This window comes from Myotis daubentonii, chromosome 13 (genome assembly GCF_963259705.1).
Source record: "Myotis daubentonii chromosome 13, mMyoDau2.1, whole genome shotgun sequence".
NCBI lineage: Eukaryota > Metazoa > Chordata > Mammalia > Chiroptera > Vespertilionidae > Myotis > Myotis daubentonii.
This window is the reverse complement of record NC_081852.1, coordinates 64,344,442-64,360,902: the sequence shown is the minus strand read 5'-3', so window position 1 is coordinate 64,360,902 and position 16,461 is coordinate 64,344,442. Positions and strand designations below refer to the sequence as shown.

Below are 16,461 nucleotides of genomic sequence, written 5' to 3'. Positions count from 1 at the left end.
AGAGGAGAAATCAATCGAATCATGTTTTTTCCCCTAAGAAATCATGATCACATATCCGATGCAATCTGGTTAAGGTTAATCAGATTTAGGAAGTGCTATCCATGAGTAACAATGTTAAGACACGGTTTATTTGAACTAATAAAATCTGAAGGAGAAATCAAGCTGGAGAAAGTCCTCCAGTTTGAATAAAAGAGTCAGTAACTGGGTACGCACACCCAGGCAGAGGCTAAGTGGCCCCAGGAATGAGCGATGCTGGCAGGTCAGTTGTGTGGCCATCCTCCTGGGCACAAATCGTGGTTATGCTCCAATGGGAGAAGGGGAGAATGAATGCTGGGAGCCATTTAGCAATCGGTGGTCACAGGAGGCACCGAAGAATTTTAAGACGGAGTGATACGTTTAGGTCTGTGGTGTGGGCATCTCGGTGGCCCCGACACATCAGAGGGAAGGGTGTGGTGCGGGGAAGGTGGCCAGCAGGCAGGGAGCAGCCAGGGGGTGCCGTGGCCGGAGAACCACAAGCGCCAGACCGTTCACTGCCTTTACCTGAGTGGATACTGCAGGTGGTGCCCAAGCAAGCTGCTTTATAAGAGCGGCAGGTGGACACAGGACCCGGGGGACAAAATACCAATGTGTTGCCCCTTTTGTTGACCGAGGACCTACATGTGTTAGGCGAGACCCAGACATCTGTTGGAAAGTGCTGCAGGGAAGGGATAAACGGAGCGATCTGAGCAGAGGAAGGCGAAGAGGAGAAACTGCAACATGAAAGCTCTTCCAACAGGCAACCCGGCACCTGGCCTCGGGAAGAATGCTCTCTCTAGTGTTTCCAAACCAGATGTGGAATGTTCTCCACACTTAGAAACGTTTATATTCAAGCCCTTCACCTAATTCGCTGTCTCCATTGCATCCAGTTCACCCACTCCCTCGGTCCTCTGTGACCTAAGGAGCAGCGCTGCCTGGCACTGGTGTTGCCCGGAGTTAACTGGCCAAAGGCAGAAAGACTACCTGGGCCTTTTTGGCTCTTCTTTTCACGATTTCCAGCAAGATACGGAGGCCTCGGCAGTCTCACAGTGGAGAGCACAGGCGTGACTGGAGGGGAGCACACTTCTTCCCCGGCCCATCCCAGGCCCAAACACCGCTGCAGACCCTCAGGGCTGCGGAACCCTCAAGGGGCGGAACCTGAAGGAGGCGGAATCCGAAGGAGGCGGAACCGGGAGTGGCGGACAAGGTCAGGGATACCCAGCAGTGGTGGAATCTTGGAACAGGCGGAACCAAGTGGCGACGCCCACGGAGCCGCCCGGACTGTGTTGGGAGCGGAAGTGCAGAGGCCTCCGCTTCCGGATTGCCGGTCGGCCCCGAGCGCCCGGGCTGCCGCGGCGATGTTGCCTCTCACGGTGAATTTCAAGGTGTCGGCCCGCACCCTCACCGGGGCCCTCAGCGCCCACAACAAGGCGGCGGTGGACTGGTGAGGGCGCCGGGCCCCGAGGCCTGGAGCGTGAGGGACGGGGAGCGGCCGCGGTGTCACCCGGTCCGTTCGGCCTCGCCCGGACGGGGTGCCGCCCTCCCATCGTGGAGAGTTTCTGTTCGCGCTGGTTGTTGTTGCTCTAAAACAGCGGTTCTCAACCTCGGCTGCACATTGGAATCACCTGGGAACCTTTGTAGAATCCTGACTTCTGGGCCTCCTCCTCCGGAAGTTGTTTCTTTGTTACTAACGATGAGGCCCAGGAACCAGGATGTTACAGATTCCCGGTGATGCTGATGTGCAGCCGAGGTTGAGAGCCGCGGCTCTGGGGTAGAAACTGCCTCGGGGGCACGTGTATTTGCCCCGTCCTTTCTCGCATCTTTCTCTGCCCCACACCCGCCGGGAACACCCATTTCCCTCCCCCCGCGGCCCCCTCCGCTGACCGGCCCGGCCGCCCTCCCTGCACTCTCGTCCCTGCCCCCGACCTCCATTCATCCGCAAAGCGTCGCCCGTGCCAGACGCCGCCCTCGCACTGGCCCTGCGTTCCCGCCGCCTTTTCACGGTGAAATGTCGCTGCGGCTCTGACAGCGAACGGGTGACCAGCGGACAGCGGGCTGCCCTGGCGGAGGGGGCTGGGGCCTGGCCAGGGCTGCAGCCTCCCGGCCGGTGCCGCCTGGTTCCCCGGAACCGGGACTGACCGTCCGGTGCCGCCTGGTTCCCCGGAACCGGGACTGACCGTCCGGTGCCGCCTGGTTCCCCGGAACCGGGACTGATCACAGACGTGGCAGCCTGGTCCCCGGGTTGGAGGCTGAGGAGGGCGGCCTCCAGGACAAGGACAGGAGTTGCCTTATTCCTTCTCCCGGCTCGGTGGGCACGCACATCTCTTAGAGCCTTTTTACCCAAATGAAACGAATTTCGACAAGCATTTTTTGAGCTCAGCCAGACCTTTTATTTAAATGAGATCATGTAAAAGGCTGGCCTTTGAGCTTAAATAATAAGGTTGCTGGTGGTAATTAATGCCTATTAGGTCCGTCTGTCGTTTATCTAGGATGCCTCTTGCTCTGGTTTACTTGAGTTTCCACGTGGCTGTTTTGTCAGGGGCTGGCAAGGTTTGATTGCTTATGGATGCCATTCCCTCGTGGTGGTGGTCGATGCCAGCACTGCCCAGACGCTGCAAGTTTTAGAAAAGCATAAAGCTGATGTTGTCAAGGTGAGTGCAGGCCTCTTTGGCCCGTGAGCTGTTGTCTGTTCTAAAGTGGTAACTATCCCCACACTCCCATTAAGTCCTACGTGTACACGAGGAGCAGCTTTTAACTACAACCGTCTGTTTGGGGTTAACCTCCTCCTTCCACGCGTGACTTACCGTCCCTCCAGGATGAGCCATGAGATGCTGGTTCTGAGGTGACTTCAGAGCTGACGGGAACACCGGTGCTGTCATTTGCCGGGCCTCGCCTTCGTTATTAGTTCTGAGCACTTGGCAGGTACAGGGAGAGAGAGATGAAAGCCGTCAAACAGCTCGTTGTCTAGCGAGGAAGGTGACGAGTGAGGCGCCCGTCATGCACCGTGGGGAGACCGGGGGGCTGATGTGGCCCAGCGGTCGGGATCTGGGGAGGATCACGGAAGTCTCCGTTTCAGGGCCCTCTAAGCTGCAGGCAGGCACATAACAAATTGGGGAGGAGCAGGGCAGGAACGGGGACGGACAAACACAAAGGGAAGTAGGTGCCTACGGCTCAGGGGCGGGACACACACGTTTAATTTCATCCAGCGCGAGTGTTCCCCTGACCCGCTCTCCTCTCGATGCCAGGTTAAGTGGGCCCGAGAAAATTACCACCATAACATCGGCTCGCCGTACTCCTTGCGCCTCGCTTCTGCCGACGTCCATGGGAAAATCATCGTGTGGGATGTGGCGGCCGGGGTGGCTCAGTGTGAGATCCAGGAGCACGCCAAGCCCATCCAGGGTGAGGGAAGGCTGGCTCTGCTGTTGGCATTCATGCCCTTCCTTTAATCCCATCCCTTCCCGCTTAGCTCTTGATTGTGTTCAGCCTGGTCTCTGGATCTGAATCTAGTTGGGTGTTTTTTTTTTATCCTTATTGATACACTTCTGGGCATATTTCCTCAAATCTCAGCTGATTTGAGTTTTGGTAAAATGCATTAATTTCAACATCTGCCTCAGTCATACTTGATGAGAAAAATTAAGCTGCTACAAACAATCTTGTAAATTAAGCTACAGGATGAGTAAACTTGGCCAAACTGCTATTTCATATTAGCCCTCAGTGCTTACTTTTCATTAATAGACATCAAAATTTTATTTTCATTTTTATATAGATAATTTGTGTATTTGTTGTCTTAAAACCAATAAGAGTATGCTATGAACTCAAGGCTTTGACTGATGGGCTGTTTTGAATGAGTGAATTTTTAAAAATGACAGTTTAAAACGTATTTGTTGGGTACTTACTATGTTCTAAGTACTGAGCTAGATATTATCTTGTTTATTGTTGTGAAAAAACATGAAACTGCAAAGCCCCATTAAATAATTCCTCAAAAACATTAGGAAAGCCTGGCACCAGAGATCATGCCCGGGACAGTCTTTGACATAAAGTTTTAAGTATTGATCACTGCAAATAGCCTTGTCTTTTCTTTGAAGTAAGATTTCAGATTACTTGCCAATTTTGACCTTGAGATGCTGATGTCCACGCATCTAATTTTTATATGAAATTAACTTTCCTCTGCTGTCCTGACACACAGACACATACATGCTACACTGCGTGGGAGGATTGTCAAGACTTTAAGGATTATGTAAAAACCGCACACTACCAAACGTCAAGGACAGCCAGCATGCAAGTGTTTTGAGGTGGGTGATCACTGAGCTCGGCCCTTGTCTGGTCTTTGCAGACGTTCAGTGGTTATGGAGCCAAGATGCCTCCCGAGACTTGCTGCTCGCAATCCACCCGCCAAACTACATCGTGCTCTGGAATGCGGACACCGGCACCAAGCTCTGGAAGAAGAGCTACGCAGACAACATCCTTTCCTTTTCTTTCGACCCGTTTGATTCCTCCCATTTAACTTGTGAGTAATGGTTTCTGTGGAAAATGAGTTGAGGTGTTTATCGTATAGTTAACACTGTGCACATGTCACGCGTTATGTATCAAAACTGTCCAAACGGCTGAGCAGAGGGGGAGACACACCTCTGAGCTCCTCCTGCAGGCGTGGATCATAACCTGCAGCTGCTGATGCAGGCGCTGTCATAACCCATAGCGTTGGCAGGTGTTTTGATACTTAGATGTTTGATTCAGCAGCTGGACTCCACTGTGTTGAATTTGTGAATAGAATTAGATTAGCCAGAGAGAGAGTCGTTGTGCAGTTACCAACTCAAATTTAATTAAACTTGTTTTTCCTGGAACATTTAAAGAACCTGAGTTAAGTGTTTCATTTAATCTGACCAAGTTCAGTCCTTCCTTTTTAAAAAAGCATTGTTCTAACCAGTGCCATAACCAGACGCATGCAGGGAACAGAGGAAGCCCAAGGGAGTTTTTTTCCTGCAGAAGTTGCTTTTACCAACGTGCAAAGTAAAACAGGATAAATTAGGTTTTGTTTTTAGATATTTTTATGACTGCATTACTTAGAAAAGATTTTTATCCAATTATCCAACAGATGTTTCTCGGGCATTACTGTATGGGAGGCCTGTTCTGGGGCCTAGGATATCCCTGCCCTCACCGAGTTTGCGTTCTGGTGAGAGGGAGGCAGGTCTAACCTCAGAGCGTCATGAGTTGTAACGCCTCGTGTATTAGCGGTCACAGGTGGTAGAACAAAGTGAAACAGGATAAAGGGAGCAAGGGAGAAGCGGGCGGGGAGTGGCCAGTTGTGTTGGGTGGAGGCCACTGTTGGCGTCTGCTTTCCTCTAGATCCACAGAGAACAAGACCTCCCTAAGCACCCTAAGATTGCATCTGAGGATCAAGAAGAAAAAGACATATTTAGGCCAAGTAGTTCATGATAATCGTGAATTTATATCATCAAGTCAAATATTTGAACCTAGCTAGGTGTGATAGGTAGAGCCTCATGTATATGTATATATCGGGTGTCCCTAAAAATGTATACACACTTTGAATAATTATAAAGGCAGTGTTTATTAAAATACATTTCATTTTTGAAAAGTAATAGAATCTACATTGTGTGTATACATTTTTGGGGGACACCCTGTATATATGGGATTTTTGTGATTTTATTTTTAAGAAAGTATTTAGATGTTGCAATTATGTGATATAATGAGGGAGGGTTTTTAATGAAAGTCCATGCACTGAATTTGAAAGAACAAACATTTGTTTTTTCTGCCAGGAACCTTCTAGTATCTATTTTTTTAAAAATATATTTTTATTGATTTCAGAGAGGAAGGGAGAGGGAGAGAGAGAGAAATAGAAACATCAATGATGAGAGAGAATCATTGACTGGCTGCCTCCTGCACACCCCCCACTAGGGATCGAGCCCGCAACCCAGGCCTGTGCCCTTGACCGGAATCGAACTCAGGACCCTTCAGTCCACAGGCCAACACTCTGTCCACTGAGCCAAAATGGCTAGGGCTCTGGTATCTTTTTAATATAAAACATTAATTTAGAATGCTGAGCTTGGAGGCCTCGGATGAATCATAACGGGCCACCTGTTTCACTTCAACTTGGAGAACATTCCGTTACGTTATGACTGCAAACACTGCCAGTTCTGTACTGTTAAAATTATCGTTACCTTGCTCTCAAAATCATATTGGAGAAAACTGTGCTAAACTGGATTAAACTTCAATCGGGTTTGCTTCTCTCCATATAGTACTCACCAGCGAGGGTATTGTGTTCATCTCAGACTTCTCCCCGTCCAAGCCTCCCTCCGGCCCCGGGAAAAAAGTCTACATATCCAGCCCGCACTCCAGCCCAGCTCATAGCAAGCTGGCTGCCGCCACGGGGGCCAAGAAGGCCCTTAATAAAGTCAAAATCTTAATCACGCAGGAGAAACCTAGGTAAGTCACAGCGCGCAGCTAACAACATTCATCGGTTCATCGTCTGTTCTTGAAAACATCAGTTTTGAACTTGTACTGTGATTGATTTTCTTCATCTCCCCCTTCCTCCTTTCCACTTTTGAATTTGTAAGAGGAAAAATATTCTTTTTGTCTCCGCCCCTAAGAGGAGCCTCAGCGTTTATCGTGGCTCCTTTGTTTCCACTCATTGTGCCGCCCCCACCCCCGCTGATTTTTTCCTGGTTAACATTTTTGACTTGACATTTACTTCTGAAATATTGAATGAGCGTTCTAACATTGTGGCCATTGAATATATTTGAAATCTGAGGACAAGATCTGGCTTTTTATTTTAAATAAATTTTCCTGACTTAAATGCTGTGCAATTCCTTGAGCTGTAAAATAAGGGTATTTTTCTTATGCACGTAAAGATGTTTCTCATACTGGTTAGGGCCAGGACGCTAGAGGAAGTTGTAGCTGTCCGACTCGGAAGATTCTTCGATCTTGCTCAGATTTCACTCTCCCAATCTCTAACAGAGCGTTTTAAGGGATTTCACAGGGTTGCTGTGGGGATTAATAGATGCAGTAACCTAAGTACTTAGCATAGTGGCTGATGCTTAATAAGCATTCACTTGGCAAATCCTAGCTATTATTGTTCATATCAGAAACTGCAACTGAATAAAATTTTATTTTACGTAACTAATTTTATGCATTAGAAATAGATTTCTGTTTTCTTCATAGAGCCACGATTATACTTTCATTTTTTATTGCCTTGGCAGGTTTTTTTGGCATTTATTTTAAAAGAGCCTTTACTTTTAATATGCTAAGATTATTCTATCTAGACTTTGTGGTAATTACCTGAAAAATATATGGTAAAATACAAATTGCTCTACAAATACATTTTTAATTTATATGTAAATATCATTTTTATATATTAATCTACAGGCTGGTTAAGTCCACTAATTTATCCCCCACCCTGTGCCAAAATAATTTAAGATAGCTCCTTAAATAGCTGATGAGAACTTTATTTTCCATTGATTCTGTCTCATAAAGAAATAATTATTGTGTAGTCTGAGTAGTTTTATAAGTTATGATTTATATATATTACATTTTTTCTCATATGAATCATGTTCACCGTGAGTTGAGGGGAAATGAATTATGAATACTTCAAATAGAAGTGCCCTGGGTTTTCACGTACATTGTTATATTTTGGTCGTGCTACAGTCCTGGGCAGTAGCACTGGTCCCGTGTTATAAATGAGGAAGGTGTGTCTCACATTGTTTTGTTCCTCAGCTCACCCAAACAGGAAATGGCAGTGCCAGGCATTTAATGCAGCCCACGTTCCCCTCTCTAGTCCTCTAAGCTAACTTTATTTTAAATTTCAAAACCTTTTAATAGTATTTTTATGTAGAAAATAGAATATAACTATGCCTATTCCTATTGAAATATATTTATTATAAAAAGGCTATGACTAAGTATAAGCAATAATCACAGATTACTAAAATGCTTTGTTGAGACTCTTTAACAATCTTTTAAAGTCCTCATGGATTTTGTATATTTTATTTTCACAGAAGAAAATGCTATAAGTGAGTAAATTGCTCTACTTTGTTTCAAAAAAGATTTCAGGCAGCTTAAAAGGAAAAGCATCGCAGCTGGTGTAGCTCAGTGGTTGCGTGTTGACCAATGAGCCAGGAGGTCAAGGGGCCTGTGCCCAGGTTGTGGGCTCGATCCCCAGAGGGGGTGTGCAGGAGGCAGCCTGTCAATGATTCTGTCTCATTATTGATGTTTCTCTCTCTCTCCCTTCCTCTCTGAAATCAATAAATATATTTTCTTTAAAAAAGGAAATGAAGACAGAGTAAAATATATGGTAAAAAAAAATGGTAAAATACAAATTGCTCTACAAATACATTTTTAATTTATATGTAAATATCATTTTTATATATTAATCTACAGGCTGGTTAAGTCTTGCCCAAGGCCACACACAGTCCACTGACCAGTGCCCTTCATTACTCTAAACGTTTTGTTTTATCCTGAGTCTTGATTTCAGCATCTGTTTAGTACTTCTAATTGCAAATAAAAATAAAACTGCTATCCTATGAATGCCTAGTATATCATAGACTTAACCTGTCATCTTATATCATAGACTTACTACTATATATTTTTCAATATTTAGAAACACATCTCACTCAGCCTCTACAATATTATTGTCATAATTTGGGTTTTGGCACCTGGTGGAGGTTTAAGTTTTAGATACTCGGCTCTGTTGGTCATTTCATAGACAGTTGTACATTCTCATTGACATTTTTTAAAAAATATATAATTTTATTGATTTCAGAGAGGAAGGGAGAGGGAGAGAGAGAAACATCAAAGATGAGAGGGAACCATTGATTGGCTGCCTCTTTCACGCCGCCTACTGGGGATCGAGACCACAACCTGAGCATGTGCCCTTGACTGGGATCGAACCTGGGACCCTTCAGTCCGCAGGCCAGTGCGCTATCCACTGAGCCATACCGCCTAGGGCTCACTGACAGTTTCATGTGGAAAGTGCACGATGCAGCTCTTGAGTAGCTTTGCTGATGTGGATGAATCTTTGACTCCTTTCTTGGGCCTAAAGCACAGCTTTGGTTGTTTTAGTGCTGAGTTCATAACCCTCAACGACTGCCTGCAGCTGGCCTACCTGCCTTCCAAAAGGAACCACATGCTGCTGCTCTATCCCCGCGAGATCTTAGTCCTGGACCTCGAGGTGAACCAGACCGTGGGCGTGATTGCGATCGAGCGCACGGGCGTCCCGTTCCTGCAGGTATCGGCGTTTAGCTTTGCCTCCCCAGGAGTCGGGGGTAGGGGAGAGTCTAACCATGCAAAGGGCCTCAGTTCGACTCTCTTTTTGTTTATTAAAAATTAACAATGTTGTACATTTCTTATTTTCTTACACTTTTGATTGACTTGATGTGTCCTAGAAATTCTTCTGACTGATCTGGAGATATTTCCCGAACTATTTAAGTTACACGGATAAAGACAAATTTTTATGATTATAAATGGGTTTTTTAAATGTTCATTTACTTATAAAACTTGGGGACTATGTAGTATATTTTTGTTTGTTTTTTTCTTTTAGCCTATATCCTCTACATATGAACTTTTGAATTCCACAGTATATACTCTTTAATTTATTTTGTTTTAAAAAATAAACGAATCATCTGTTTAAAGGTAATACCCTGCTTTCAGCGAGATGGTTTATTTTGTCTACATGAGAATGGTTGCATAACTTTACGTGTTCGAAGATCTTATAATAGTATTTTCACCACTTCAAACGAGGAGCCAGGTGAGTTTCTATCTACAGTAATGTTAATTACTTTTTTTCACAATTATTTTGTAAAGCAAGTACCAGCCAGTCTTAGCGTTAATGAGAGTCCTGGCCTTGAGATAGTAGAATGTGTTACGCTGTGAGGCCTGGAACACCTCCCGGTCTCTTACGACAGTGCCCGACGCACCACACGGAGCAACCAGTTGTCACTCCTGAGGGCTTCCAGGGGCGAGTAGATGTGATCTATGAGTTTTTCTTTAGCACGAGCCCAGCCTGGTGGGCACATTCATTACTCCCTTGACCTTTCCTCTGCCTCAGGAGTTTCCCTGGAAAGTGACAGGCAAGTCAGGCCCTAGGTCATTCCGTTGTCAGCCTCAGTCTTACCCTGGAGAAGACAGTTCTGTTTTGTGAAGTCCTGTCCTACATAAAGTTGAGAGTAACGTTAACATCTTTTGTAAAGTACAGTTATTTGCAGGCTTATTGCAGACATGTAAATTAGGATGGTCTGTAGTGCACTGTTCATGATGTAATTATATGTCACCGTTCAGAGCCTTTTCTTTATTTTAGAAATATTAAAAAATAAGCTCTTTAAAAAAAAAATATATATATGTATTTATTGATTTCAGAGAGGAAGGGAGAGGGAGATAGAAACATCAGTGATGAGAGAGAATCACTGATTGGCTGCCTCCTGCACGCCCCCTGCTGGGGTTTGAGCTGGAAACCCGGGCATGTGCCCTTGACCAGAATCGAACCCGGGTCCCCTCAGTCCACAGGCCGACGCTCTATCCATTCATCCAAACCAGCTTGGGCAAAAAAACAAGCTATCTTGATTATAATTGTCATTTTGGAAATGAAACTTGGTGTAGACACTCAATAAGGTAATTATCTGTATATTCTGATGAAATCGTTGAAAGAGAAGCCATTCTTGACAGATTTTCATGAGTGAAGGACTGATAACCTTCTTAGTGGAGGTTTTATTTAACTTAAAGGAATTACGAGTGATGGTGATGTGGTTGCTTCCTGATGGTGACAAGAAGGCACCACTGTGTTCAGATGCAGATCCCGTCCAGGAGCTCACCTACGACCTGCGCAGCCAGTGCGACGCCATCCGCGTGACGAAAACCGTGCGCCCCTTCAGCATGGTGTGCTGCCCCGTCCGCGAGAACGCCGCGGCCCTGGTGGTGAGCGACGGCCGGGTCATGGTCTGGGAGCTGAGGTCCTCCGTGGGCCATCTCAGTGCGCGGAGCAGGTCAGTCAGTCAGCAGGGCTGTTCCTTTGTTTTCTGTCTGTTTGTTTTAAAGATAATAAAATATTTTCAAGTGAAAATGAAGACTTTATGTAAACCTGCTGGAGGTATTTCACTTGTGGGTAAGGAAAGGTGAATGCCATGACCTGAACTTGTGGTTGGTGAGTTGCCGTCACGTGATGCAGATTTTACGTCTGTGAAGCAGCTAATGACCGTGTCCTTGCAGTGGCTCCGGCGTGTCGCCTCTGTACTCCCCAGTGTCGTTCTGTGGGATCCCGGTGGGGGTGCTGCAGAACAAACTCCCCGACCTCTCTCTGGATAACATGATCGGTGAGCTGTTGTTCTCTTTCCTGTTGTGGATTCTTTCTAAAGGGCAAAACTCATAGTCTCACTGATTTGCAATTATAAAGTCAGAGTTAATACTTGAGAACACTGCCACGTAGAGAGCCAGAGCTGTGTGCATCCCAGATACACGGCGATATTTCCTGGAGGAATAATAAAGAACTGAGAAGGGTTGGAAACAATTATTGTAACTTGAGACGTACATTGTCTTGTTTACATACTGGTGAGTCTTACTTTCAAATATTTATTTGCAGTTAAAATATTGCTTCCAACTTATTTCATTATTATAGGGCCAGTATAAATTAAACGAAGAGTAAAGCTTTGTGATTTCAAATATTATACAACTAGAAATTATAAATACTGTATGCCAAGCAATTTTGATGTCTTATTCTTTTAAAATTGTAGCTATTGTTTATAAAGGTTTTTCTGTATCATTATTTGTTCTTCCATAATGTAATTGAAAATCGCTATTATTTAGTAGGATGTTTTGTTGAAATGCTTGATAGATGATATATAAGAAAAGTGCATTACCTTATTAATCTTTTTTATGTATTTTTTTTTAATTGATTTCAGAGAGGAAGGGAGAGGGATGGAGGGATAGCAACATCAATGATAAGTGAATCATTGATCTGTTGCCTCTTGCACGCCCCCTATGGGGGATCAAGCTCACAACCTGGGCATGTGCCCTGACAGCAAATCGAACCTTGACCTCCTGGTTCATAGGTTGATGCTCAACCACTGAGCCACAGCAGCTAGGCACTTATTAATTTTTTTAATTGGAGAGGACTTTTATTGGTTGCTCAGTATTGGGTTAAGTGCTGTGCTAAATGCTCTGTAGGTAGATGATACTGTGTCCATTTCATGTTTGTGGGAACTGAGACCCCGAGAGATTTTAAGAACTTTCTTAGAACCACACAGCCAGTAAGTGGCAGAGCCAAAGGTGAACCTGTTCCCCTGGTCTGGAGCCTGCTCCTTGGCCGTGGCCCCCAGTCCTGGCTGCTCCACTGTGACCGCAGCAGGACCGGACCCTCCAGCCTCGGCTTTCTCATGGCTCCTGACGACGCTTTTGTATCTCAGATTCTCCCTCTTACCTTCCAGGCATAAATCCATATAAAGAGTTTGGGACACAGACCCGTTTTGCAAAATGCATTTTATCAGTAACACAATTTTCTGAGTTAATTGACCTTGTCTGCACATGATAAAAATATTAAATTAAAAGGAACTACAAACACACACATGCACAGAACTAATTGGTAATGTGAAAGACACTGGGATTTTATGCTGTTTAGGGATCTAAGCGATATAAATTACTCTTTCAGGAGACAAAAGGATATGGATTGTGCACTAGTTCTTGACTGTAGTTGATTTAAAAGTATTAAAGCTTTGTTACTTGAAAACATTTTAATTAAATTTTTAATTTGGAATTCACTATGTACTTAATGATAATTGATAGCAGTTCAGTTAAATACAGAGGCCTGGTTTCTATTCGTTGGGTAAAGGCTGCTGCTTATTAAGGCCTTCCCTGCCCTGCAGCGAATTGCTGCTGTGGAAGGTGCTTGCACAGATATAGGTGCTTGCACAGATATAGGTGCTTGCACAGACGTGTGGCAGTTCTCAGGAGTCGCTGCACTGTGCTGGGGGTGGTGAGCGTGTAGCTGCCTGTGAATTTCCCATTTCTTTGGATCCGTCTTTTGTAACCAAAAACTGATACTAATTGTAGGACTGATCCTAAGGGATCACTTTATGTGCATTAAATTGATGGCCACTTTTTTCTGTATATCTTATGGATTTTAAAACAACGTCTTATTAAAAGAACTTCGTAGCTTTGAAAGATTATATTCAGAGTCCTAGCACACACTTCTAGCATTTACATTTTTCCCTTAAACAGAACATGTAAGTGTGTATTCATATGTGCACTCACATATTCTTTACTGTGGTATTGTTGACATTTTAATCCAGTCATCAGTAGTGGTTTATAGGAAGAAGTTTGTTACCCTTTTAGGAAACAGGATTGCTTTGTTGTCGTCTTCAGATTCATATTTCTGACACTCGTTTTTAGTGGAGTCATCTTTTTAGTTGGAGACTTGGTTTCCTAAGTATGAATGTTATATCTGAAAGTTATGACATTTAATACCTAGCTGTTGACAGTTACAGGTTGTATGTAATATACGTTATTTTATATATTTACATATAATGGGTTTAATTGTGAAGCTTAAATTTTGTAAGATTTCTTAGAGACGTCCAAGTGAGTTCTTAAACCTGTTGTGTGGGATTTCTGATTCTGGGTGCCTTTTACCAAGTCAGCGACAGAGTCTCTCCACGGCGTCCGCCCTCTAACCGCGTCCCCTTGGTTTGTGTTTGGTGCGCTAACTCCAGGAGCTTTGGCTGAAACAGTGTTTCTTAGGAGACAGGTTGGCCATTCTGGAAGCGCGCCTTGGAGTATCTGCCTCGAGGTGCCAGGCAGGGCATGGCAGGGCCCCCAGCCAAGGGCAGGGCCGCCGTCCTGCTTCAGCCACGGTCACAGCTCACCCTCCTGACCGAGTGTGCTCTTCTAGGCCTGCAGAGTGTTCCCGCTGCAGATCACACGCATGACAGTTAATGTGTTGCTGTTGATTACCAATCAGGGCAAAGCGCGATTGCTGGGGAAGAACATCCCAAAGGCTCCGTTCTGCAGGAAGTGCACCTCAAATTCCTGCTCACGGGACTGATTTCAGGACTGCCCGCACCACCATTTACCGTCCGTATGTGTCCCCCATTGACCACAAAAAACATCAAGATGTATCAGCCATTGCTTGCTGTTGGTGAGTATTGGACCCATTTTTCTTTGTTGGCTTGTTTATTAAGACATTTTTATGGATTTTTAGAGAGAGGGAGGGAGGGAGGGAGAGAGAGAGAGAGAGAAACAGAGAGAGAGAGAGAGAGAGAGAAACATAGAGAGAGAGAGAGAGAGAGAAACATTGAGAGAGAGAGAGAGAGAGAGAGAAACATTGAGAGAGAGACAGAGAGAGAGAGAGAGAAACATTGATTTTAAGAGGCAAACATTGATCGCTGCCTCTTGCGTGGGGATGGAGCCTGCAGCCCGGACATGTGTCCTGACCAGGAACTGACCCGGCAGCCTTCTGATGCACGGGATAATGCCCAACCCACTGAGCACACGGCCAGGGCACAGACCTGTTTTTAATATTTTATAAGACTTTTAACTTCACTAGTTACTGGAAAATCCTTGTTTATCTTTGAGAATAAAGAGGAAGAGGCTAAGTGAAATTGTTTTTTTAAAGGTGTGATTTGTTGGCTTCTGGCTTTCTTCCCAGGTCTATAAACATGTGATTTATGATTTTCTAAAATGAAAACCTGACCACATTTATTTTGTTGCTAGTATGTCTGAGTTATGCTAGTATGTCAGCTTAATGGCTGACATGTGAGTACTCACTGCTCATTTGAATATTGCTATTTGCCATTGTTTTTTCTTCCCATTTTTTCATTACTATCTTCTGAAAGTGATTTGAATTTTAAGGTTCAGTAAGATTTCAGAGCACACAAGACCAGGCACATTTTTGATAGGAAGGAAGACAGAGAATTTTAATTTTTTTAATCACATAGCTTTGGTCCCTTTTATAAAAAAGAAATGTTGTAAACGATTGAAATCTTGAGAAAAGACTCATGTTGGAAAGGTCTGGAATTCCCGCTAGGTAAATGCTCTCCTGTTTGGACAGGCACAGGTAACGGCTCTGTCCTGGTGTACCACCTGACCAGCGGGCTGCTGCACAAGGAGCTGAGTGTCCACTCGTGTGAAGTCAGGTGAGTGTCCTGTGTCGCCGACATCACACCAGGCGCTCTGCACGGGGTGCTCTGAAGTGTGGCTGTGCCACTGGGAGCCTTGCACAGTCAGTATTCACGTCCAGCCGGTGGCTGCTCAGCCAGGATGAGCACTGATTGCTGCCTGTGTGAGGGCACCTGCAGGGAGCACTGCCCTCACTTCCATTGCTGTGACCTAATGGTTTCTCCTGTCCTTCAGGTATTTTCTTACTGGAAATCACCGTGTCTCCTTGTTGAGGTTTATCTAGCTGGTTTTTCATTTCTATAAAGATCCCTTAGTAGGACTATCTATGAAAATTTGAATAAAGTCAGTTTAATAGTTAATCTCATTTATGTTTTTGTTTAAGCACCATGAGAAAAGGACCAAACTCTCTAGCATTTTTAAATTCCGGATGTGATCTATTTTGTGAGTGAGCAGACATAGTGAGGGAGGGCCAAAGTGACAGAGGGGTGCGTGCCTCTTGCTTTCTCTCTTCTCATGGCCTTGCTTTGCTGATTGTATGGCTGTTTCCCTTTGATGCCCGAACAGGATGGACTGTATAATATATTAAGTTGCCAGTATTTTTGATGATCTTTTAACAAAAGTATACAAGAAGGCCGTTTTCTGTCCTCTGTGCATTATAGGTACAGGTCCCATGCGTGTGTGACAATTCTTAGTGAACCTTAAAGAGCACGTTATTCTGTTAAACGCATCTCTGAATGGGCAGAGGTTAGCCCTTCCGGGTCAGAGCTGCTGACGGGGACGGACGTGCTGAGGGGTTACAGGGCCTCCTTCTCCCAGGGGCAGTGCTCTGTGGTGCAGCCGGAGTGACTGTCCAGCCTGTGCTGCCCCTTCAGTGTCTCCCTGACACGTGCTGTGGAGCGGATTGTCTCCAAAAGCTGCCTCTTCCTTCTCTTCTTCAGGAGTCCCCACTGCTGACAGCTCCTCCTCCTTCCCTGCCCACAGCTCCCCTCTGACAGGCCTCCACCCTCCCCTAGGGCAGACCCAGCTCTCACTCACCCAGCGCTTGCTCTCAGGCTTGGCACTCACGCTCTGCAGGCATTCCTTCCACTGAACCTCCACTCAGTTCTCGGCGGGAGCCTGTCCTTCCCAGTTCACTGTGAGGCCTTGGATGGTGTGTGCACCTGGGTGAGCAGGAAACGCTTTGACAAGAAGGTAAAAATTTGCCTGGGCCAGGATTCATGTTAGGACTCTGGTCCCGGCTCCTGGAAAATCAAGCACATTTTACTTTTTTCTGAACACTGAAGTTTTTAATAAAGGCAGTAGCTGGTTCCCAGTGAGCTGCTCACTTCTTAAAGTAAGATT

General features: G+C 45.2%; 1 protein-coding gene across 2 annotated transcripts in view; it reads left to right on the top strand.

Annotated features, from left to right (window-relative positions):
* The first annotated feature begins 1,284 nt into the window (after positions 1–1,284).
* WDR11 (WD repeat domain 11) overlaps positions 1,285–16,461 on the top strand; it is a 38,319-nt gene continuing 23,142 nt past the window's right edge. Inside the window, exons 1-11 of one of the 2 annotated variants that reach the window (XM_059661882.1) lie at positions 1,285–1,459; positions 2,555–2,666; positions 3,261–3,414; positions 4,349–4,522; positions 6,270–6,456; positions 9,085–9,250; positions 9,655–9,769; positions 10,805–11,000; positions 11,224–11,327; positions 13,964–14,140; positions 15,053–15,137. In XM_059661882.1, the coding sequence (XP_059517865.1) occupies positions 1,374–1,459; positions 2,555–2,666; positions 3,261–3,414; positions 4,349–4,522; positions 6,270–6,456; positions 9,085–9,250; positions 9,655–9,769; positions 10,805–11,000; positions 11,224–11,327; positions 13,964–14,140; positions 15,053–15,137 (1,556 nt within the window). In that variant the 5' untranslated portion in view covers positions 1,285–1,373. The remainder of the gene's footprint in view (positions 1,460–2,554; positions 2,667–3,260; positions 3,415–4,348; positions 4,523–6,269; positions 6,457–9,084; positions 9,251–9,654; positions 9,770–10,804; positions 11,001–11,223; positions 11,328–13,963; positions 14,141–15,052; positions 15,138–16,461) is intronic. The other variant, XM_059661880.1, reaches the window with a different exon arrangement.